At 43.5% G+C, this 24,298-nt stretch overlaps 1 protein-coding gene across 3 annotated transcripts in view; it reads right to left on the bottom strand.

Moving 5' to 3' along the window:
- The window catches only part of OPCML (opioid binding protein/cell adhesion molecule like), a gene marked incomplete at both ends in the record, with an annotated part of 1,083,292 nt that overhangs the window by 496,625 nt on the left and 562,369 nt on the right, over positions 1-24,298 (bottom strand). Inside the window, one exon of one of the 3 annotated variants that reach the window (XM_080929744.1) lies at positions 5,911-5,995. In XM_080929744.1, coding sequence (XP_080785870.1) covers positions 5,911-5,995 — 85 coding nt within the window. Of the gene's footprint in view, positions 1-5,910; positions 6,288-24,298 lie in introns of those variants that run through there. The other 2 variants (XM_080929745.1, XM_080929743.1) reach the window with 2 other exon arrangements.

Raw genomic sequence — 24,298 nt, 5'->3', positions numbered from 1 at the left:
TTCTTTCATCTCTTAACTAACAGAAAGTCATCTTCCTATTAATAATAAGTTATTTAAAAGGTTGTTACTGTAAAGGTCAAATAAAACTAACTTGACTCTTCCCTTCAGCTGTATCTCACTATGTTCGATCCTGTATCTAGCTCCCATCAGATCCCACACCACATCTCCTCTGCTGGTATCCACATAGTGAATGCATATGAAGGCTAAGGGAGAGTCCTTTACTAGAAACTAAAAGAAAAAGAAACACAGACAGAGCTAAGCTGAACTATACACCCAAATTTACTAAAAGAGGCCAGATAAGTAGCCAATGTGCTTGGATGACAGCTACTGAGTTTCGGGAATCTCCAGAAAGCCACAAGTTTACACGTTTAGTGCTTTCCAACACATTAATCCATCCCTGGCTTTGTTGTATGTTGTTTGTGGGAGGGAGGTCCCTTCATTGTTTAGGGACAACAGACTGCATGTAGTGCCGTCCAGTCCTGCTCTTCCAGGTCCAGGCAACCTTGTAGCTATGAACTAATCCTAGGTGTACCTGGTCCTTCAGCAGGGATACTGAAATCCGTGTTCTGTTTATCTCCTTGTGAATCTCTGCAGAGACCTGACAGCCTTCTTTCCAGACATATTCTACAACATCCAAAGGAGTCTTCTAAACTCAGCTGCCTGCTTGCTGTCTTGCCCTCAGGGATAGCAAAGACTTCTGCGGGGTTTCAGATCTTATTGCAATACTGGTGGATAGAACTGTCTCCTCTGGCAAATGATTTGAGTGGGATCCAAAATCCCTCAAGTCCCTAAGATCTGTGAGTGTGGCCCATGAGTATGCAACAGCCACAATGTTCAGGCGTGAGCACTTTATAGCTGTAGAAGTCAGAGTACTGTAAACAGGTATGGCCTGCTAAGCTGGATTATAGCAATGAACTTTACTTCTTCCTTTAGTCTTTGGTACCCGGCATAATATCTGTACACAGCAAAAATAACAGGAGCTCCACTACACCACAGTCTGTCAAAAAGCCACACCGGAAGATATCATACATCCACAGGGCCTGTCTGTTAGAGCAGAGGTCTGCAGCAAATGTTACTGGTATTGAGTTGAGGGCAGTTCTTGACCACATGCAGAAGGCAGGAAGCTGAGCAGAAATGAAAAGAGACTAATGAGTTTGAAAGGTGTGTGTATGTGTGTGGGTGGAGAAGGAGGTGGTAGACAAGATAAAACAGGAATAAGCTGAGAATATCATCTATTGTTATCAAGGAGTTCCACGAAGTCTCAGTAGCAACTAGCCCATGTTGTCAGCTTTCTATAACTGTGGGTTCTACATCCATAGATTCAGCAGCCATAGGTAAAATTATACTACAAATAAATCAAGTGTGTCTATACAAAACACGCTTTTGTCATTATTTGCTATGCAACACAAGGTAACAACAATTTACACAACATCTATGTTTCATTAGATAAGTAATCTGGACATGATTTAAGCATGTTGGGATATTGCACAAATGCGACTCATGGCTGTAGTGTGGACAGAATATAACACTGTGTGCTCTTTCTCTCCTGACGTTACAGACGGGGCAGAAATTGTTCACATATGTATACTATATACTGAATTGTTCATGACCAGAGAGTCAAAGGAAGACAACCTAAGAGTTAGCTTGAGGTACGTAGGCCCTGAGCCCTGACTCCTGCTCTTTCTGGGGCATTGGTATAGCTTCCAGGCACATACATGTCATGGGGGAGATATTTAAATGCAAGAGAAGGACTCTGGGAGATAGCCTTAATCAGATATGATAGGACATAAAGCCTTATAGTGTAGTGGTTCTCAGTTCTGGCTTACCTGAAAAGATGCTAAAAGGGAGTTTGAAATGTCCACAGAGATGTCCATTTCCTTAGTCACTGAAATTAACATTTACATTTTATTTTCTAATTCATCCTGGGGGTGAAAGTCAGGGCCTCCCTTATGCTTGACATGAACTCTGCCCAACCGCAGCTCCACGTGGTTATTTGAAATACTTTCTCACGTACCTTCACCACAAGCAGCTCGGGTTATCATCACCATGAAGGGGATTCTTTCTGGGACCATACTTACTCACAAGTCTTTTCCTGTCCTCATTTTTCCACACCAAAAGTAGTGCTTCACACTGGCATGGCCCCTGATTTGGACACCTTCAACATTAACATACAGGAGTCTGATACAAGCTTTGAAAGACCCGATAGCTGCCGTAATTCCCACTTGCCAATTGACTTGAAAGGGCAAGCTGCTGATAGTGTGTGTATAATACAGAAAACAGCAAGGTCAAGGTCAGCTCATTGTCCTGGGGGGTTCCACTCTTCCAGCTGCTTTGGCAAAATCCCACTGCTCAGATGATTCTCTGAGTTAAACCTCACATACCCTTTCTGAATGGGCTACCTCAGAGCTCCAAATGAAAATGCAGGGTAGCTGAGAAAAGAATCATTAAGCGTAACCCTAGATTAGCGGGCATACAATGAGCATACAGCCATTCCTCTAGGGCGCCCCTCAAAATATCCATGTGACTAGGGAAGCAAAGCACAGAGGAACAAAAGTAAGTCTAGAGGGGCTTCTTGTTTCAGTTAAGATGGCTTCATAAATGCCAGCTGACCATGCACAGACCCAGAGCTCCTATCTGAATATGGGCACTGATTCAGACGGAGGACTCCTAGATACTTGTCATATCTAATCTAACAAAAAGGCACAGAACATTTTTAACCCAACAGCTCATAATTGTAATGAAATGATTCCGGCCAAGAGGGCCCATTTGTAATAAATGAATTCAAATCAGATTCATAGAAGGTATAATTCAACCATAAAGAATAGCACCTCCATTTTCCATATCATCTCTCTTCCAAAAGGCAAAATAACTCAGTATTAAAATAATTATTTTTACTTTTCAAGCAGCCCTATGAATAGTTACAGGGATGGTGATATGGCCTTGTGTATATAAAATGAGTTTTTATCTATACTGAAAACTCTAGTCTTCTTTGGCATGTCACTTCTGAAGGTCCCTCAGCAGAATCAAAGGCTTGTCACAACAAAGCTGAGCTCCCATGGGAAGCAAGTGTCCTCTCTGAGCTGGGAGGATTTTCACAGGAAAGTCTGAGTGTGTATCCAAGCTTCTAGATTTCTTGGCTTTGACTACTGCTCTCTGCTCCTTGTCTGACTTTGTTCAAGATTAAGAAACTGGAGGTCATGTGAACTGAAACAGACCTTTTTAAGAGGTTTTTTTTTTTTTATTTCTGATAGACACAAGTATCATTTAATTCTTTGATGCATTGTGAGCACTACCTTCCCAAAAAATAAATCACCAATGAACTCTACAAGGAGACATAAAAGTTATTTACACAGAGCTAGAAGACTATGGAGAATTTGATTAGGCTATAGCACAACTCTTTCCTAGCCCTAGGTTTGATCCCCAGTATTGCAAAAGATGAGAAGACAGAATGAATTGTCAATTTTAAACCACAAAGCTACTACCCAATAACATAGGATTGATTCCTCCAAGGCCAAGGCTGTGGGTTTCCACTTACAGAGAACATGGCCTCTCAGGGAAACAACTGAGTAGCACGTGGGCCTGATAAGAAAGGAACATGGCTTATTCATGGTTAGAAGGCAGGGGGGAAAAAAGGTCCAAAGCCAAGCTACAGAAATCTGTGTGGGGTGTGTATGTTCTTTAAAGAAATGTTGATGGGGTAGCAAATAAATTAATCTATTTATTATTTATTATTATTAAAATAAATAATAGCATAGAGAATGGTAAGAATTAATGATAGGAGGAAGAAAGGAAGGAGGCCATAGCTAACAAGAAAAGATTGTCAGGTGAAGGCGCCTTATAAAATTAGAGCAATGGAAGAGATTACATGAGGTAAAACCTGTAGAGAAGATCCAGAGAGTGAGATGAGGATGCAGGAATATGTTTGTCTCAGCAGGGGAAAGGTGCAGAAGGGAGAAGAGAGGCAAAATCAACAGGGCTTGTGCTGACTTTTAAAAGTCAGCTACAACAGTCAGGTAAGCAGCAGCAGTCATAGTTGAACATGTACGTTGTTGTTTCCCACAAAGCATGAAAAGCAACTATTCAGCTTTTCCTTTTTTATTCCCTTTCCCATTACCAAGCCCAGCTGTTAAACATTAGAATTGAAGATCATGAAAACAGGCCAGCAGCTAATAAAAAAAAAAAAAAAAAAAAAAAAAAAAAAAGGTAGCTGGAAGAGCTGGCCCTCTGCTGGTGGAACTATCTTACTGCATCCCAGAAGGCAAAAGCTCATGTTTCTAAGTTTCTGGTTTAATTTTTATTTTCAGGGGCAGGAGGAGGACAGCAGAATCTGTAAATTTATCAGTGATATCTTATACCAAGGAGGACCTTGTTTATGACACAAGTCTTCTCCTCTAACAAAAGACTGGAAGAAAAAAAAATGCATGCAGCAATGTTCAAACTCTCTTGCCACTACTGAGTGCCCACATTTCCTGGGTCCACATAAGCTTTGGGAATACGCTTTTGACACTTTTGAACCACCAGTCCCCTGACAAAGTGCATTCCCACAAATCATACCTCAAAGAGCAGACCTGGACCCTTCCTTGAAGCAACAAAATAAGGATAACGCACTTTCATCTGCTACAAGCTAAGGGATGCTCAAAGGACAAGATACACCTGCAACTCATGCTGTCTATAAGGAACATCTCTGTTGTCTTTTCTATGACCATGCAGGTCCAGAAGACAGGGCTTTGGGACCTTTCACCAGCTGAAAGGACAATTTACCTACGAACCTGCCAAGGCAGAAGGAATCCAAATTTAACCCTAGAGTTTGTGGAAGAAACAGTGATGTTTCAGAAGCTCTGATTTCTTTCTCGGGGAGAGGCTTGTCTGGGTTGGTAGGACTCCACAAGAAAAAGCACAGGGACCAGGAAGAAGGAAACCCCACCCTCAATATCTCCGTGTAGAAGCCAGGCACTCTGGCTGCAGAATCTGGGTCAGAATGTTTTATTTTCACCATAACCATCAAAGTCACAGGCAGGGCAAACGCATTCACCCTGTGTACACTGTGAGACGTAGTTAAGCTGGGATGTCCCTGAATCTGTCTCCTAGGACCAGAACTGCCTCATTAAAGGGATAAAAGATGATATCTGCTGAGCTGGTGGAAAGTGGTGGCTGCATTTTTATTAAAGTCTCTCCTGCAGCCGGCCCAGTCCCCAAAGGTTCATATTCAGAGCATCCCCATCTCTCTGCCCGGAGCATGGAAGTGATTCTTTGTAACTCATTAAGCTAAAACAAAAAGCTTCCCCATTGTGCTTCTCACACAGGAATGATGTCGGTGCATAAAAACTACATGCTTCCTCTTCTCGGTCCCAGCCCACAAAGATACAAAGGCCTCATAATTTGCATCAGGGCCCAAGTGCACAGCACAGGTTTAGATTTGAGGGGCTGTGTCTTCATCAGACTCGTAAAAAGTCGTGCCCCGGCACGGAAAATCTAGAGCCTTCAATTTTAAAAGCACCCCCAACACACACTTCCATCACAGATGGTTGGTTAGTTGAAGGCAATCCTGTGGCATCACATCCTCCTGGCCTGGAAGAAAAAAAAGTCCAAGTGTATTTAGTTAACTACGCAGTGTCTGATCCGGGTGTGAAACTTGTCATCTCATGGCCCCATGAATACATGGAGTCCCAAGTGTAGACTTTGACATTGCCTCAAAGATTGCAGACCAAAAGAGGATCAAATGACAAAGATGTCTACGAAAAACAGGTACCAGCAAGCACACAACGTAACTCGCCACTTCTTGGGCCCCACAGAAAGTCTCTCACATGCTTAAATGCCCCTCTTTCTAGCTTCTTGTTCTCTTTCCCTCACTCCCTCCCCTTGAAGCCCTGTGCAAAGGGTTTTGTCCCCAGATGAAGGACGGTTCCCTACCTGAGGGTGGCGCTCTCCCCCTGCCGGACCGTCACGTTGTCCATAGCTTTGGGAAAGGTGGCATCTCCGCTACGCACCGGCACTCCTGTGGGTACAAGGAACAGCAGCCTGAGAGACACGACCACGAGGCACTTCCAGGGCAGGAACAGGTACCCACAGACCCCCATTCTCGACAGCCAGAACTTCCCAGAACTCCTGCAGCTGCACGGTCCTTGTCCCCTGCCCTCTCAGAACAGCCGGAAGTGTTGAGGAGCGAAAGCACACAGAGAGCAAAACAGGAGCAGGGAGCGGGAGAAGGCAAGGCTGAGTCCAGGCTCTCCGGAGCCTAATAATTCTTCCTCGGCTCCAGCCTCAGCTTTCCAGCCTAGCAGAACCAGATGCCCCCTCCTGCATCCAAAAAAGAGCTTTCTCAACACTCCCTGGGGCGGAGGGAGCCAGGGGGGAGGGAGAGCACGAAGGAAGGAGCAGGGACGAAGGTCACAGATTGTGCGTTCTCTGCCTCTCTCGGTGAAGCTACTTTAAGATTCAGTTGGGCGCGTTCTGCAGAGGTCTGGCATCAAAAGTTTATAACCCAAAGAAGGCAAGTGTCTCTGACAGAAAGGAGATGTCATAAAATAAAATAATAATAATAAAAAAAAGCTCCTGATTTCAAGGAGAGAAGAAAATGTTTTATTAGATCACACACATGTTTGGATGGAGTTAGAAAACAGCCCCGAGTCTCGCATCTGGACCCCAAGGCGATAAAAAGTTCCACACGGTGACCCGCGGCAGGCGTAGCCCAGTTCCTCTGCTCGGAGGCTGTTGTCCTGATAGCCCAGTGGGCGAGTCCTGCCAGGCCGGCCCTCGCCAGCCCGCGGAGCGCGGCGGCGCAGGCTCTGGGCACCGGGAGCTGAGCCGACTGCGGGCCCCCGCCTCCTCCGGGGACGCTGCACGGGACGCGGGGACGCGCGGACGCCACGCTCAGCGGCCGCCCCCGTCCTCCGCGCCGCCTTCCTCCGGGGAGCAGCCCCGACGTGCGCGGGCCCCGACCGCCAGGGTTGTCATGGCAGCAGCAGCATCCCTGACCACCACTTTCTCCCGGTGTCGACTCGGAGCAAGCTGGCTGGCAGGAGGCGCGGACTGTGCGCTCATCCTGGCGGGTGCTGGGCGCGGGCTCCCACCTTAACCCCCGCAGCACCGGGACAGAAGCATCCACGGATGCCCAGATTCCCAGGAGGGAAGGTTTCTGGTGTCTCAAGGGGCTCTGCTCTCTCCTTGTACCCCAGAGATCTGAGGAGGGGCTGAGTCCCTTTCACTCCCTCCTCTGGTATGGGTGGGGAGATGGAGGGGAGGGCTGGAGAAGGAGTTCTGGGGAAAGCAAATTGAAAACTAGCACTGACACCTTCCTTTCTCAATGCCATTCAAAAGTTGTCAAACCCCAACCTGGAGAACTGACCTGCCTTTGCTACTCCAGGTAGCTGAGCCCGTGTAAATGACTACTCCTTTGCTCCTGCCCATCCAGTCTTGAGTCCTAAGGTTTTCCTGGGCCTATGCAAAAAGCTGTTATAAGCCTCCTGCTCTGATGGCCTACCTAGAGACACTTAATGCCCCTCCACTCCATGTCTGTCTCCCTAGCTGGCAATTGAATGTCTTCTTACAAGGCATCATGCAAAATAATCCCCCATTATCTGTGCATCTTATTGTGGTGAAAAGGAAGAGCTAGGAAAATCACGTGGAGATCCTAAAAAGTCGTAGGACTGATTTTCATAAAATCCAACTATGGCTTTTTTTTTCCCCCATAGGAGAGAGCATCGTAATAGTGCCAAGAGGGAACTCCGGGATACAGTGTTCCTAGAGGCCAATCTCTAGGTTGCTTTGGGCTGAGATCCATCTCCTTCAGTCTAAACCCAAGAAAGCCAGCTTTCCGTGGGCCTGCCATTATTCTTGCTCCTGCTTTGCCTGGCAGAAGCCTCCCCTCTCTGCGTGGCACTCACGCCTGTATCCTAATTTAATGGTTGCTATGTGTGTCTGCTCTGCTGTATTTTTTTTTTCCCTCTCTCGAAGCCTTTTGTTAAATTAGGCAGGGCTCCGCACAATTGCCAAAATGAAATGTAATTCAAAAATAAGCATTAAGCTCTTCGTGTTTATTACGTTAGTTGCCGAAGGATACAAAGGCATCCTACCTGCTCTCATTTCCAAGGGACTGAGCAAAGAAGAAAAAAAGAAGAAGAAGAAGAAGAAGAAGGATAGTGTCCCAGTCCCACTTGTAAAAATGCGTAGCTCCTGTACACATTTTAGCCTTCAATTTTTTAATTAGAACATCTTACTTTGGAAGGATAGAGTACTTATCATGTGTCATATCGGCAACAGTGAAAATTATATGGGGAGAACAGGTATTAATTCGGACTGGAGTGGGAGACAAGAATCCTTCACGAGGTTTTGGGCTGCAGAACTGAGAGAAGAAATGGTACTGACAAGGATTGGGTGATTCTTGGAGTACTACCAGTATTTGGGGATCACCCCCAGTATTTAGGGATTACTACAGCCTCTGCACTCCCCTGTATCTAAGAAAGCTGAGGAAATACCCACCAGTTTTCATGCATGTTTTTTTTCCTGAAAACAATCTTGAGTTTTCTCTACATCCACAGCTCTCAGGACCCTGTGATGCTGAGATCCAGGATCAACAGCAAGAAAGACTCTTACAGGTGTTATTCTGTAAGCTGACAATGAGATCCTCTGGTTAGAACTTCTTGTCACTGAACTTGTATGACACTCAGTAGTAACATGCTCAGATCTTCTCAGACACCTGTTGGCTGATTTCTTATCAGGAAGTGAGGGTGGGGCCGTTATTATGATAACTAAAGGTGACTTGAGAGAAGAAGAGCTATTGGAGAAGTCAAGAAAGAAGAAAATTGTTCACATTTTCAGATGGAAAAGGGTGACTGAGGCTAGTGAAGGAGAGCCGACCTGAAGTGAAGATAAAAGTCCTCAACAACACACACTGGGGCTTGTGCCTGTGAAGGAGCAAGCTAAGAAGGCTACTGCTTACCAGGCTAGTTTTCTCCAAGTAAAGGCTTCTGGGTACTCAAAGGACAAGAGGCCCTGTCTGTACTCTCCCTGCTACAGTGGCTCCTAGCTTAGTCCCTGTGACAGAATAAATCTGAATTCACAAACTTGTGAGTCAAGGAAGCATCGGCAAAGATCTTGTCTGTGTGTGGATCTTAATCTCTTATCTACAGCACTGGGGAAAGGGACAGCAGTTCCTTCATTTGTAAGACATTTCTATGAACTAGAATGTAGGGCTAAAACTTAAGCTTAACTGGGGAAAAGGAAACCGTTTTACAAGGAACATAATCAAACGATTGTTCCCAGGAATATTCTGTGAAAAGCTTTGGCCCATGGCAATGATAAGATAGGCTTCTAGTAACACCTACTTAAATATATGAATTTATATGTGGAGAAAATTTATCATATAATTGGAATACTGGCTTTGAAGTGGGGTTTTCTGTTCAAATATCAAGTCCTCATGTCTCGATTTCTGTGCAACTCAGACCAAATAATACCTATCTCATCTAAAGGAGAGGGAGTAGGAATGTGTCTAAGTATAGCTGGAACTGTGCTTAATCAGAACGAAGAAAGTGACCAGCACATGGACCCTCAAAAGAAGAGTGTATTCTTTATAGTTCCCAAGAGAAAGGCCATATCACCCAGTGATGTTGGTGGTCTGGTGATAGAGAAGTTGAGAAGACAGTGTGGTAAGAAAGGCTTTATGGTTTCCATGGGAGATATTGAGCAACAAGGATGGGGAAACTGGTTTACACAGTGCTGGATAATATTTTGTTAGGTTCTGTGGGTAATCTCCAGTAATTCTGAGCTTGGCTCTGTCTTAGGGTAAGAAATGGTCCCTTAGTCTCTGAGTGGTTCTTCCATCCAGGAATGAGATAGTCTTAGGAGAGCCAGTATCTCTGGGAGGAGAAAAGGTCTAATCAAATACATGTGTGGAGGAGACAGATTTTTGATTAATCCTAGAGATACAATTAATGTTTGTCAGGCTGGGAACTATCACCAACCTACTTTATGGTTCTATTGCATAGCGTATTTTCATGTGATAGCAGGTGACATGGAGAAAAGTTTGAGGGAAGTGACATAAATGCCACTATACACAGGACAGCTTCAAATCACCCCCACAACCTTTGCCACTTATGACATGATCCAGATTCCAGGGGCTGTACTGCATACAAGGCAAGATCACTGGCTTCCTGAAGAGAACTAATTGTGAATGGCTGGAGAAAAGGGATCCTGACAGAAGAGATTGTGAGAGAGGGAAGAAAGGCTATAAGAGTTCTGGTGGCTTCCAGACAAGAACTCCAGTGACTGGTGGCAACTTGAAGCAACAGGCGGTATGGCAGCCTACAGATTAAATGGTTGGGTAAGAGGAAGAATAGTCTTACTAAGAAAATGCATGTCACAGCCTAAGGATGTCCGGTTAAATCTGATGAAATCAGATGGCGAGAATGTGTTCCCATTGATTTTTTTACTTAGGTGTAAACTGTGGTTGGTGATAGAATCTCACCTCCCTCTTGTGAAGAGCAATACAGTGCAAAGGGGCCCTTGCCTCATGTCACAGAAGGACAACCAGTCAGCAAAAACATGGCTTCAGACTGTTAGGCAACTTCTGCCCAGAATCCAAACAGTGCCAGGCTCTTGATACTTCAAGGCATCTATGTCCTGCTATTCTTGCTGCATTCTGCATGTATACATCAGGTGTGTGTGTGTGTGTGTGTGTGTGTGTGTGTGTGTGTGTGTGTGTGTTTCAAAGTGGTATTGCAGACTGTACAAACTGCCTCTTCATGAATCACATATTAAGAGATAACCAAGGAAAATAAAAGAAAAACTAATTTTTAAAATGACTAAAACTTTTAGCTCTAGAAAAAGAATATAGGGGTATAGTTCAGTGAGCAGGGTATTTGTCTAGCACACAGGGATCCCTGGTTTGATCCCAACCTCACATGGTCTGGGCACAGTGACATATGTCTGTGATCCAAGCACAAGGAAAGTGGAGCAATGAAGATTAGAAAGTCACATTCATTCTCTGATATATAGTGAGTTTGAGGCCAGCCTGGGCTCAATGAGACCCTGTCTCAGTATTTTTTCCCCCTTGAAAACCCTCCAGCACTATTTCCAATTTGCTTACACACTAAGCCACTTACTAATCTGTAAATATGATTTCTTGTTTATTTTATGCTGGACGGCATTTAAAGGACTGAAGATGCAGGAGCTCATTAATACCACAAATATTTTTATGTGCCTTTTTGCAAGGGTGTGAACAAGTGTTGAGGTGGGAAAAGAGATCATGAAAAATAAGTAAATAGACATATTTAGGTTGGGCAATGTGCTATAAAACAAAGTGTTATGGGAGTTGATGGGATGGAAAGGATGATAAGTTGGGCAGTTAGAGAAAGCATCTTTGCAGAGGTGACATCTAAAGAAGACCTGATTGACTATTGGATCCCACCAACTAGGGCCATGAAAATGGCTGTTGTAAGGGTGACTGGTAGAGGGGGAGCTTTAGATGAAGGCAGAGGCACTGGGTCGTGGGCACCAGGGAAACTGTGTAAGGATTTAGTTCTAAATTTAGTGCAATAACTTCTGAGAGATAAAACGCTGAAGACACTTTGACAATGCTATAGGCCAGAGAACTGATTGTACCCAGCGAGTAGGAGAAGCAGAAGAGCAATGGCGGTGGGAATAGTAGCTTGCAAGGCAAAAGAAAGGGGAAGGGTCAAATGCAATGGCTAAACTGGCCCAGATTTGAATTTGAGGATAGAGTAAAGGTGAAGAAACGAGAGTTACTTTGATAGCTGAAGCTGAAGTGTAGCTCTCTGTAATAAGGATGAAGAAGGACTATCCCAGAGGCAGTGGGTTTGAGGACACTACAGCCTAGTACAGATGTCAGGGTGTCATGAGAAGGAAGAGCCTGAAGGAACAGCAGAAAACTGGGGGCAACACTACTTTTTCTCATCCTCAACCTGGTTTCTCAATTGTTATTATTTAAAGGACATTACAACTCTTCTTTATAAATGTGTCATAGGGACAAAATAGTCACAGCATCTTTACTGGACCTAGAGATCCCTATACCTTAGCCTGCACTTTAGAAACAGACTATTTCATTACATCCTATGTGACTTGAGATAGCTACTTGACTGTTGATCACTTCTTATCTCTACAGAGTAGAGCCTAGCTCTACTAGCACTATTTGTTAAGAAACTGGAATGTTGCTCATTTATAATCGAAGTGGAAGAACTAGGTTTCAGTACCTCAAACTCCATTGTAACTTTCTGGCTGTGACTTAGAGCAAGAGCAAGAAAAACACCTCTATTTTACGGTGTCTGGTGGATAAATGGGTCTAGGACACTACAGTTAGAGGCTAGACTGACTCCCACCTAAACAGCCCACCATCTGTGCAACATTACTTCTGGTGCTTAACTAAACTAGCCTCCAGCTTGCATCTCTGTGAATACAGGCATGATACCAGTACATTTGTACAGTGTTAATGAGGGTCTTCCCTAGCCTTCTCAGACTGTCAAAGCAAATCTGCACACTGGCGGCCTCAACAAGAGAAACTTCCTTCTTATAGTTCTGTACCCCAGAAGTCTGGGAGCTCAGAGGGGTGCTCTCCTCCTAGATTCTGACAGATACCTCCTGGTTGCATATACATCCATGGCACCCAGACAAGGCTCCTCTGTTACAAAGCCACCAGCTTCATAGGATCAGGATCACATTTATATCCATACATAAGCGACCAAAATCACCTTCTAAAAGCCCCACCTTCAGATACTGCCACACCAATAGTTAAGACTTACACATATGATTTTAGGACTACTTAATGCAACTCATAACAATGTTAAATGATACACTTGCACAGACATCCTTCCAGGGACTCACTAGACACTTCATGATGCTTGTTCTTATTCAACAAAGGGAAAAGCACTGTCCTTTGATATCAACGGTTTCTTCTCTAAAGTGCCCCTGTGGACAAATAAGCTGTAAAAATCAAGGCCAAAACATTTGCAAGAAATGTGGTGTGTGTGTGTGGTGTGTGTGTGGGGGGGAGGGGCAAATAGAACAAATTGAACTCCTCCATTGCTCTCTGTCCCTCTGTCTTTCTATATGTCTACCCACCTCTCTACCTATCTCTATCTCTCGATCTCATTTTAAGGAATAGCCTATTTTAGAAATAGAAATCACCTCTTCCAAATGAAAAAATTACAAGATCATTACTAAGCTACTTTACCTCAAAGAGCTTGCCTAGTTGTGGATTGCTGTTGGGAAACTCAAGGCCCCACATAGAAAGCCAAACTGATCCATAATAAAATTTGTATCCAGCCATTAAAGCAATTTCAAACTGTGTGTTATTCAGAAATGAGGAAAACTTACAGCTTGTGTTTATCGGAAGAGTGTTGTGCCCAGCTGCTCTGTGAGCATTTGGAAGAAGCATGAAATAGAAAGCCCATAATTTGAGGTATATTTGTATCACAGAAACACATCTACATAAGGTGGACCCAGAGAACGGGTAACTGAGGAAACAGCATGGTGTACGCTGCTGAGGGACTCAGGACATGAGGATGGACACGGTAGGAATGTGTTTCTAATGAGAATGGTAAGGGTGACTTGTCTGGACTAATCAGATGCTTCAGTTGGCAAAGTGCTCACAGCACAAGCAGAAAGACTGGATTGCATCACCCGTGTGAAAATCCAGGTGCAGAGGAGTATGCCTCTGATACCAGGACAGCATGGGCTTAGCAACTAACTAGCAACTAATCATTGAGCTCTGGGTTCAGTTAAACACTGTCTCAAATCTGAATTAAAATAGTGACTGAGGACACACAAGTTTAACCTTTGCCTTTCAAAAATATATGAGCATGCCTGTATTTGACCCCACATACATACACACATGAAAAAATACATTTAAAAAAGAATGACTCAGCTTCAATTTGAGGCTAAAAAAGTTTCAAGAAAGACAACTCCATATAAAATGGTACTGTGGATGAGGGTAGGGGCTGTGTCCTCAGGAACCAAAAGCAATCCTTCTACGACAGCTGCCCACCTCTAGTTGAAAACTTCCTTTCTCGTTATCTTTTTACATATTTTCCGAGTGAAATAAATGCATATTAAATGGTTTTTCTTATCACCACTAACCTAAAATTTCAGAGGAGTTTAATCCTACCTTTGTCTTCTCCCCCCTTCTAGGCTTTACCACATTCTTCTTTATATAGTACACATCTATCTACATCAGGGAAAAAGCACATTAGTCAGGCCTTAAAAGCCTGACCTCAATCCCAGCCCTGCCACTTAGGATCTGAGATCTGAGGTAAGTCACTTACCTATGAGTGTGTGTTTGTTCCTCGATAGGCAGTGTTAGTAAAGAGCGTTTGTAGCTAGGCTTGGTTGTGTGTGTCTATAATCCCAGCGACTCAGCAACTTGGGAGGCTGAGGACATAGTGTCATGTGAGTCTAAGAGTTTGAGACTGTCCTAGTCAACATAGCAATGCCTCATCTGCAAATAAACATAATAGAACAACAACAGTTTCCTTGCAGGTTTTGGTCTGAGTGTCATCACACACATAGCAGATCCCAGGCTGGAAGTCAGCTACATGGCAGCTACCGGGCAGTGGAGTTTTCTTCTCTATTTTTAATGACCAAGTGATGAAATGAGCGAAATGCAAAACAAAATAATCAATGGACAAGCTGAAAGAACAGCAGCAATTTAAAACCGCGACATAAAAGCAAGCACACCGATAGAAAAACAAGAAACATAAAATTGCACATAGAGAGGAATCTACCAGTTTCCCCAAGCTAGAGTCATGTGACAGCTGGGCACTGGGATCCTGATCACAGTTTTAGGGATCACACTATAAATATTGTCACTATCCCCATCACTGGACTCACACACACACACACACACACACACACACACACACACATTCTAGCAAGTGCATCCAATCTATAAACCCTGGCATGTATACATCTCAGGACAACTATGTATTTGGTTATACCCATTTGGAGAGGACATCACAGGGTAATGTTAAGGATGAGATGGTAGCAATGTCAAAGGCAAGCTATACATGGAAGGGCTCTTCAGAACTGCTTCTGTCACATGGGTATTACTACTTTTTCTCATCACTGTTCTTCTACATGTAATTCTCTAAGTTCTCTCAACTCTCCTTCCTGACATGCATCTAAATAGAAACAGTGTAAGGAAGACAGAGAAAAGATAAAACAGTTTCTCCATGAGGATCTCATTTGTCCTTGGTAGTAGGAGGGGTTGTCTGGAGGTCTGGGGAAGGGGTTGTAACACACACTGTTGGTCCTCCCTCCACTCGTGGGGTATCTGGAACTACAAAGTCCTAGAGAAATGAAAAACGGGAAGCAAAATAAAATAAAGAAAAGGGGCAGAGATGCTATAGGTAAGAAACAGGGTGGAGCTTAGCAGTGAATATTACCTGAGACCCAGCAGAAGATGGAGCCAAGGGCATTTTACAAGTGCAGAGAGAGTCAGCAACATTGGCAATAAACATACAGAGTTGCACACACACCCTGAGAAACATTATGTAATTTTCATATGTGTATATGAAAGACAGACAGACAGACTCACACAGAGGAGGGAGCAGGAAGCAGGAGGGAGGTGAGGAGGGAAAGTGAACAACATATTTTAAAGAACTCTTTACCATGACTATGGAGACTGAACAGACATGATCTGCTGCATGAGTTGGCAAGATAGAAACCCAAGAGTACTTGAAGTTGAGGCTGGAGTTTGGGTGATAGAGTTAACTGTTGGATGGCTCAGCCGTTTAAGGATAGGCTCACAAGCAAAACTCTCTTCTCTTTGTTCTAGTTGGGCTCTCAACTGATTGGTTGAGGCCCACCCACAGATGGACCATAGTCTGCTTTTCAAAAGTCACTAGACTTAAATGTTGATATTATATATAAAGTACCAACCCAGAAGCACCCTGAATGTTTGACTAGGTGCCTCTGTACCATTGCCTATCCAGAATGACACATAAAATCAAGACACATCTCTATGTAGCTTTGAAGCAGCTATCCCGAAAGGATTAAAGCAAGTGTTCCTTTAAGAAGGTCATACTATGAAGCCAAGGGAAACAAGCAAAGTTCCTCTCCTCTCCTCCTAATATCCCCACCACAGGCAAGCTAATGCCTATGATTTCTGCCTCAAAAGACAAAGCCACCTTTAGCATCTAAAGAATTCAAATTACAAAGTGCTTAGAAAGAGGAAGTACCTTGGTGTGAATGGATTTTATCCAAAGTGCAATTTGTTTTCTCTTTCATAAATGGGGAAGAGGTTCCAAAGAGGTACAGAGCAAGGGGTTAGATGCCGCAGAGAGTAAAAAGGAAAATGGACTACAGAAAGACCAAAAATAGCTCTTTAAGAGACATAATTATTCAGAGCTTCAATTTACCTACGTCTACTTTAGAAAAAAATCAGAATCTACACATGACCCTAATACATGGCCCAGATTTAAATGTGGCACCTTGAATCTGGGGGATAAGAAGGAAATTGGAAGGAGACTTTCAGGGCACACTCTGGCAGTGTTCAAGAGGAGGAGGGAAAAAGAAGAGAGTCTGGGCCGGGCTTTTCACATTCATAGTAATTTCTATTGTCTTTTTGTTTTTAAATTAAGTTGGGCGGTTGCCCGCATTATGTTTCAGGATGTAAAATCATAACTCCAAGGCAAAACTCCAGCCACCAATTAAAAAGTGCAGTTGGGGAAATGCATGTCCATCTTGTTGAAACTGCAGTGAGTTTAGTGCTGGGATCTCAGTCTTAATCACCAGGACTGTACTCTGAGCTGTATAACAGCACAGAGAATGTAGCCTCTGATCACCTTACTACCATAGCTGCTGCTGTGTTAGCATTTTGCTCTTTAACAGAAAACCTATGGTGAAGAAATCAAACGAGAAAAAACAAAAGGTCTGTTCTTATGGTTTCAAGGTTCCGTACCACATGGTCATGTCTTCAACCATACGATCTATGATGACACATTTGACAGGGGTTCCAATTTCTTCATTCAAGGTAGACCCAGACTCTTCTTTAGTAGATTTCCAATGGCACAGCACTAAGTCTTTTACACTTGGAGGACACTTTAGATCTAGTTTATAGCACTTACTTTACGGAACTTGCACACTATACCAGAGATGTATTAATACATCTTGAGTGCATAATTCCACATTTGCCAGTGATCCTAATTCCAGAGGGAAGTCAGTGATGTAGACAGAGAGTGTCAGGGACAGAGACCCGCAAAGCCCCACGCCCTCCATCTGGATCAGCGTAAGTGTGCGAGAAGCCTGTCCTCTCAGCACAGAGTCTTTTCTTTCTGCACAAACCGGAAATCCCATGTGGGAGAAAAGCACAACTGTTGTCGTGGAAGCAGGAGTTTGCGGGAGTCCAGGAGTCTAGTGGCAGAGGTCAGCGGGAAACAGCAAGCTGAGACAAGACAAGATCTCTACAAAAGCACAGGCTGCTTGGGCGGAGGGTGAAGTAAGACTGTGAAATAAAGCTGCGTCTATTTTCCACCCTCTCCCTCCCCCTCTCCATCTGCCTGTCTCTTCCCTTTTCTCTCTCCCTCTGCCTCTTCTCCCTTTGCAAGCCTTCAGCTGCTAATTTCCATCCAACACTTCTCTCTCCCACTGTCAAGACACCCTCCCTGCTAACCTCCCCCACCCCTTGGCAGTGGGCACATTTTATTCCACAGACTGTTTGCCCGACAATTCCCAGACGTGGTGATTTGCTCTGACATCTTTGTGTATCCAATCAGCCCATGTCACAGAGGACCTGCAGAGAATGCAGGGGACCATCTCTGCAGCAGGACAGCCTTGTAACTCTTCAGTGAGGTTTAGACACAGGGGGCTTGAGAGAAGGAGAGAGAAGGGGTGCCATAAACTTCCCTTGCCACTGGCTACCAAGAGTCTCTATCTGGACCCAGCTCCCCAGACCCCTGCATAGGACATAAGTGACTCTTTTGCAAGTAGCAAGGGTCTGTCAAACACAAATCCGCATCATCCCCATCTTAATTAACACAAACTAATGGTGCTGGATAGAGAGTACTAAAAATAGTTTTCTGGATAAACTGAGACAGAGACATAAACAACACAGCAAGCTGCACCCCAGTGTCTGCTCAGCTCTGAAACACTCACACTTTTAGGCACATTTAAATGGTTGGAACATAAAATTGAATGTTGTTGCCTCTTAAAGCAATAATAAATGTGTTTGTGTGTGTGTGTGTGTGTGTGTGTGGTGTGTGTCTGGTATTGAGTGTGAGTATGAGTATGTGTATTGAGTGTGTGTGTGCTGGTGTATTGAGTGTCTGTGTGACTCTACATTGTGTGTGTGTATGTGTGTGTGTGTAAGTATATGTGTATGTTGTATTGAATGTGTGTATATGAGAGAGAGAGAGAGAGAGAGAGAGAGAGAGAGAGAGAGAGAGAGAGTAAAGTTATAAGTTTTTTGGGATATTACATCAGGAAGGCAGACAGGAAATATCTGTCTTGTATTTGGAAAATAGAAAATGTGATATTATTCTAAAATAAAACATTAGAGAAATAGTGGAAAGAGCGAGGGGTCAGGAGCGTACCTCAGCAGGAGGGCAGTATCCCAGCCGGCACAAAGCCAGGGTTTATTCTTCAGTAGCTCAAACTTATAAAAGAAAACAAGGTAAAGGAAGGGAGGAACAAAGGATAAAAGGGACAAACAAGGCCATTTTAAGAATGGCTAAGATTAAAAACTATGTTCTTCTAAAGTGTGGGCGATTCACAGAGCAGGTAGATTGACTCCACCATACCTCCCTCTTCGTATGAGCTTTAACAACTGATTGGTGCATAGATAGATGCAGTGAAAGAGCAAAAGTAAAGACAAACTCAGACCTGCAAAGAAAGGAAAAGCATTGAGCATAGGGACAGACAGAAGTAGTTCTAATCCATGAAGGAATTCTCAGACTAGAGCTATGGAGACACATATCAAGGTAGTGAATCTCAACAGGTTAGTATTTCAGGTGTTGGAAGGTCGGTCGCCTTTGTTCTCTTTCCTCCAGTTTCCTCACCTGTCAGAGAAATCATTATAATTGTCAAGTTCCATAGCCCCACAGATCTATGGATGTGGTTGGATCAAAAACCCCTCCTAGAAAAATATTCATGAGTATGTATCTTTTGGCTGTGGCACAAGATACTTCTACCGGACATGCCTTCCTTTTCCCATTGGCTTAGAAGCCTAACCTCATGACCCAGTTCACAAGCTTCCTCCCTGAGCAGCATCCCCATGTCCTCAAGGGAATGTAGATCCTGCCTTCCATGAGCCTCCTGTGAATTGTCACTCCTTTCTAGAGTCACAAAACTGCACAGTTGTCCTTGTTGGGTGCAGAAAACACTCTCTGCTAATTTGGTGAAGTCTGTCACTATACCCAGTGCCAAACTTGAGGGTAAATGCTCAGTTCTTGTTTGCTGAATGAGTAGGAAACTTTTCCATAGAAGGGTCCTCTCCATCTTGGCACTAACTCTTAGCTGAGTGCTTAAAGTAGCATTCAAGGGTTTTAGAAAATGCTATTGTTAAGTATTTCACAAGACAAACCATTCAGTGGAGACCAGGGCTCTCTTGGCTTAAACACCCTCCCTTGTCAGAAAGAAGACAGCTATCTACAGGGCATGCCTGGGAATGGGCATGCCTGTGTGATTAACAAGCCCCCACATAATAAGGAGACTAATTTTCCTCATACATCAGCAGTTTACCTAATCAGTGATTTCCACTCTGAGCTGGAGCAAAGGATTTGATATCTAGATTATAGTCAGAGAATGAAAAATTGTGGTCCAAAAGAAAACCAGCTATTAGTTTCATATTTGTCATGGAGAGAGGGGCACCAAATTAAAGACATTCCATGCCATTTATTCTTTTATAAATACCTCCTTCTCATTGTGCAAATCTTCTATTACACCCACCTTCTACTCTTTCCTTAGCCATGGTTGGTGGACTAAAGTCTTCTGAGTTTGGGTGCCCTTTCAGGAAGGAAGTTCTTCCATTAAGCCTTCATCATCAGACAGGTATTCACCTGCCTCCAATTATTCATTCTTCACTTTAGTTTGGTCAGTATTTACTTTACTTTTTAAAAAAGATTTATTTATTTATTATAGATCAGTATACTAGCTGTCTTTAGACACACCAGAAGAGGGCATCAGATCTCATTTCAGAAGGTTGTGAGCCAACTATGGTGGCAAATCAAGATGTTCCAGCTTAACTTTTCTCCTTGGCTCAACCAACCTCAAAAGGACTTTACTCCCATCTACTCTTCTTCCCCTGATCCAGGAAAAAGCAAAGCCAAGGCTATTTCTCTCAGCCAAATAGAGTAGGAGGCCTGTGTGGTAGAAGCCATAGGAATCTGAAGCTGGGCACTGCCAGGTGGATTCCAGAGTGTTGGCCCCCAGGTGTGGGGACTGCCTGGTCCTTAGCCACCTTACATTAAGAACCTTAGAGTAATAAGGTGGGTTGAGAAATATCTGTGCCTTGGGTTACTGAATTACTTGTGGCCTTAGGCATATCTTTCTAATGAAAAGTCAGTCCCAAAACCCATTCTGTGTGCAATACCTTGCTCATAGTACTGAGGTTTTGCTTGCAAATTTGCATGACCTTTGAGACCAGGACACCATAGGTTGTCCTGAAGTGCTGGCTGAGGCTCTTTACATTAGCATATTTGTTTTTTCTAATCCACTTCTACCATGATTTGGAGACATAAGGACTCTGATGCAGCCAAGGTCCCACTGTCAGAAACCACTGCTTCTTCTGAGGCTCATTTCGGCAGTATGGCTATTGATGTTGTGGTGGTGGCATCTTCCTTGATGTCGATTAATTCCATTTGATCACTCTCTTTGCCTTCATACTATCTGTCTCATACCTATATGCAAGGGTTAGGTTTCAAGAATCCAGAGCCACCAGCTGCATCTTGAACCCATTAGTTATGCTCTTGGAACTGAGTTTAACTATTTCCTCTTCAACATCAGTTCAAGTTAGTGAATGCTCATTTCAGGATAAGGCACTGACTATTGTGCAAGGAGTCCCAGTCAGGGAGGGAAGTTTCCAAGTTTAGCAGATAAACCATTTTGCATTTATTTCCAGGGAGTAGGACAAATTAGGACCCTCTCACAAGGGGGTGTTGAGAGGAAAGTGGACCAGGAAACTCCTTGAGGTTCAAAGGGGATGGTAAGGTAAGAACATGGGTAATAGCAAAAAGATCTTTCTTCATGGACCTTGTCAGACTCATGCTAACTCTGAACAAACATGGAAACATTTAAAATAGCAGAGAGAATTCCCAAATCAGTTAAATGCTTGTGTATCATCTCCTACAAAACCACTCTGAGCTAACGTCTTCGATTCTGGAAAATGAGCTAAGAGCACCTATCTACATGACTTGGGGATTCTGTGGAACAGCAGAAGAAAGGCAAAGAACTTTCCCCAAGAGAGCCATCCTCCCTCAGCCTGCTTGCTGTGGATCCCTTGTGTTCCTGTCATCTTCCTCTTCTTTCTTAACTTTCCCAGCCCCAGCCCAGCTCAGGTCCCCCATGGCGTCACAAGGCTGAGAGGTCTTGAGGTTCCCGGGCAGGTGCACCTAGACAGACAATTTGGCATGTGGTCATAGGTAATATTAGTGTGAATTCTGCTGAGGGCTTTGGTAGGCTACAGAGAAGGGTATTATTATGCCCTGTTTGAAGATGGCAAGATTCAGGAGAGGAGAGGTTATAGACCTCACTGAAATATACATAGCTAGAAAGTGGAGACTTCCAACCTCAGGCCAATCACTTCAAATCCCCGATTCTCTCATTATACAACATACAGTGCATTACATTCTTATTTCGCAAAAAAAAAAAAGTTACTTTTGAATTCTTATATGGATTTTTAGGTGATTAGCCATCCCCTATATTTTCCTGTATCTCCCACTATATGTGTAACAGAGTGTCAGAAAATAACACACAGCCAGAGTTCAGATTGCAACTCTATTATTATAGCTGAGTGCCCTAAAGCAATTGACTTAAGTGACATTTTTTTTCAGGCATCATTTTTCTTACTGGAGGTAGGAGAGAAGAATGGACAATGAGAAAAACAACCCTGATAGATGGAGCATCTTTAATGTTTAGATCCCTGAATTTTTGTTGAATGCCTAATGGACTCCTTTCTCACAATGGTTATAGTCTTAGAGGTGAGCTGCTTGTGTTCTTCAGGGTGCTGCTGTCAGAAGGAAGCCTGTAGGGATGTCATCTTTCTCAAGGGACTCTGTCCCAAAGTCCACATGTTCCCAGTGACTAACTAAGATAATGAGACAAGGCCTCGGCACTTTTTTCCACCATGATCAAGTCCTGATGAACTCCGCCTCCAGTTGGCCAAGGTTGCTATGGAACTATAACACTTCTTAACCTCTCGACTTCTCTCTGCTTCCATTTCCACATCATGCTGTTTTAGTAGGTCCCTGTCAAAGGCACTCATACAGAGAGAATTCCCTAAAGGTCATCTTGGATACTGCTGCTCTCCAGCTCTGAGAGCTTAACTTGGGAAAGTCACACCCATAACGTCCATTATTACTTCTCCCTTGCCTTTTCCACTGTCAGAATTCATTTCACTAATTTGTTGTGAGAATTAAATAAAACCCCATGTCCATACCTTGCATAAACCAGGTAGAGAATTCTATAAAGGGTTGACTTTCAGCTTGGGCATTATCCAGACATTTTTCACGGAGCTATGGGCCTCCTAGGGAGTCAACTGGCTTGCAATAGGTCAGCGATATCATTGGCCTAGATTCCTGAGAACTTCAGACCACACAGAGATCAAGTTTTCTGGATGGCAGAAAGGAAAGTCTCCACCACCATTTGACAGCAGTCTGGCTGCTGCAACAGTGGCTCACAAACATTCATTACAGGATTTAAATTCTTCGTGTATATGGTTGGGTAGCTTTTGCTCCTATTATTTTTTCTCGTGGCTGAATTTTTTTTTCTTTATCATCATTATATATTCCCATCTAGAGAAATGCTTAAACATTTCCTCATAATCTTGGTGAAATGGTACTATAGAAATAAGTCAATAAATTTGAATATTTTCATCATAGTAGGGCCTCATACGTCATGTGGTTCTATTTAATTTTAGCACAGCCAGTACCTTTCATAGTACTGACAGGGAAAGCAATCATCATATCTGTAAACATCTATTTCCCAGTGTGCACAGATACCAAAAATAAAAAAAAAAACCCACTTCAATTTACCTGATAGCATTTCACTGTTTGCCTCAAGTCCTTCTTCCTATAGGCAGACATGTGGGATCGTTAAGATCAGTTCCCCCTTCACTATGAAAGATAAAGGGGAAAACAACTCAGCCTGACCTAACCAGAAAGCCTGAGACCACCGCTTGCTCTTCTTAATAAAAATGCACACCAAGGTCAGGCATCAGACTGAGCAGCCTTGACCAAACTCCATCAACCTTACGCATATAGTTTAAACAGATGAGGCAGGCCTGGAGAGATAGTTGGAAAAATCAGTTTGGCCAGGAAAGAAATGTCTTCTTAGAGCAAGCAGAGCTTGGTCCTGTAGTGGTCCACAAAGTGACAGGGAGAATATGGAGGACCTAAGTCACTCACTTGAAATTTTTTTGCAACCCTTTCCCTAATTTTAGCAGTTCTACAAAGAGTATCTGTATTCCTAATATATGGTGCGAACCCCAGGTAAAGGTGCTAATATCATGTATTATCCCTCCTGTCACCAAGCAGAGCCGCTATGTTCCATGGACGACATCTCTTCTGAACACAAAAGTGAATGTCAGCTCTCAGTCAAACATTGACCGGAAAGGATCCCCAGCCTTGGTTGGCAGTATGTCATAAATGTATCTCCCATACATCCTCCCACAGCCCAGAGTGTTAAGGTTGTAATCTTCAGTTACAGTTACTTGGTAAGCTGGCTTAACGCCACTCTGCTGGATGACCCTTCTTCTGTGAGTACCTCCCCCAACCCCTGTTACCCTGTGGTTTACAATATTCTTGATAGGTATTTCAGTTCCTAGCCATATCCCCCTCTCTCATATGTATGCATATGCATATACACAAGGTTTTATTAAAATAGAACTCGAATACCATATCTCAGTCACCATCTTAAAATGTAAAATTTAGTGGCTATTTGTACACTCTGAGAATCGGATCTGGCAAATACCACAGGTCAACTTTAAAATGTCTGAATCCCTTCAGAAAGAAGGCTCATAACATTGTACTTCCATAGCTAAGCAGCCTACCCTAAACATAGGCTACAGTGATAAGCTCCTATATATTTATTTAAGAGTCTCATACTTTCAGCTCTCATACATAGGCCTAGGATCTAT

The sequence above is a fragment of the Micromys minutus genome (assembly GCF_963924665.1).
Source record: "Micromys minutus genome assembly, chromosome: 16".
NCBI classification, from domain to species: domain Eukaryota; kingdom Metazoa; phylum Chordata; class Mammalia; order Rodentia; family Muridae; genus Micromys; species Micromys minutus.
Note: the sequence above shows the minus strand (reverse complement) of the source record. Positions and strands in the feature narration are given on the sequence as shown.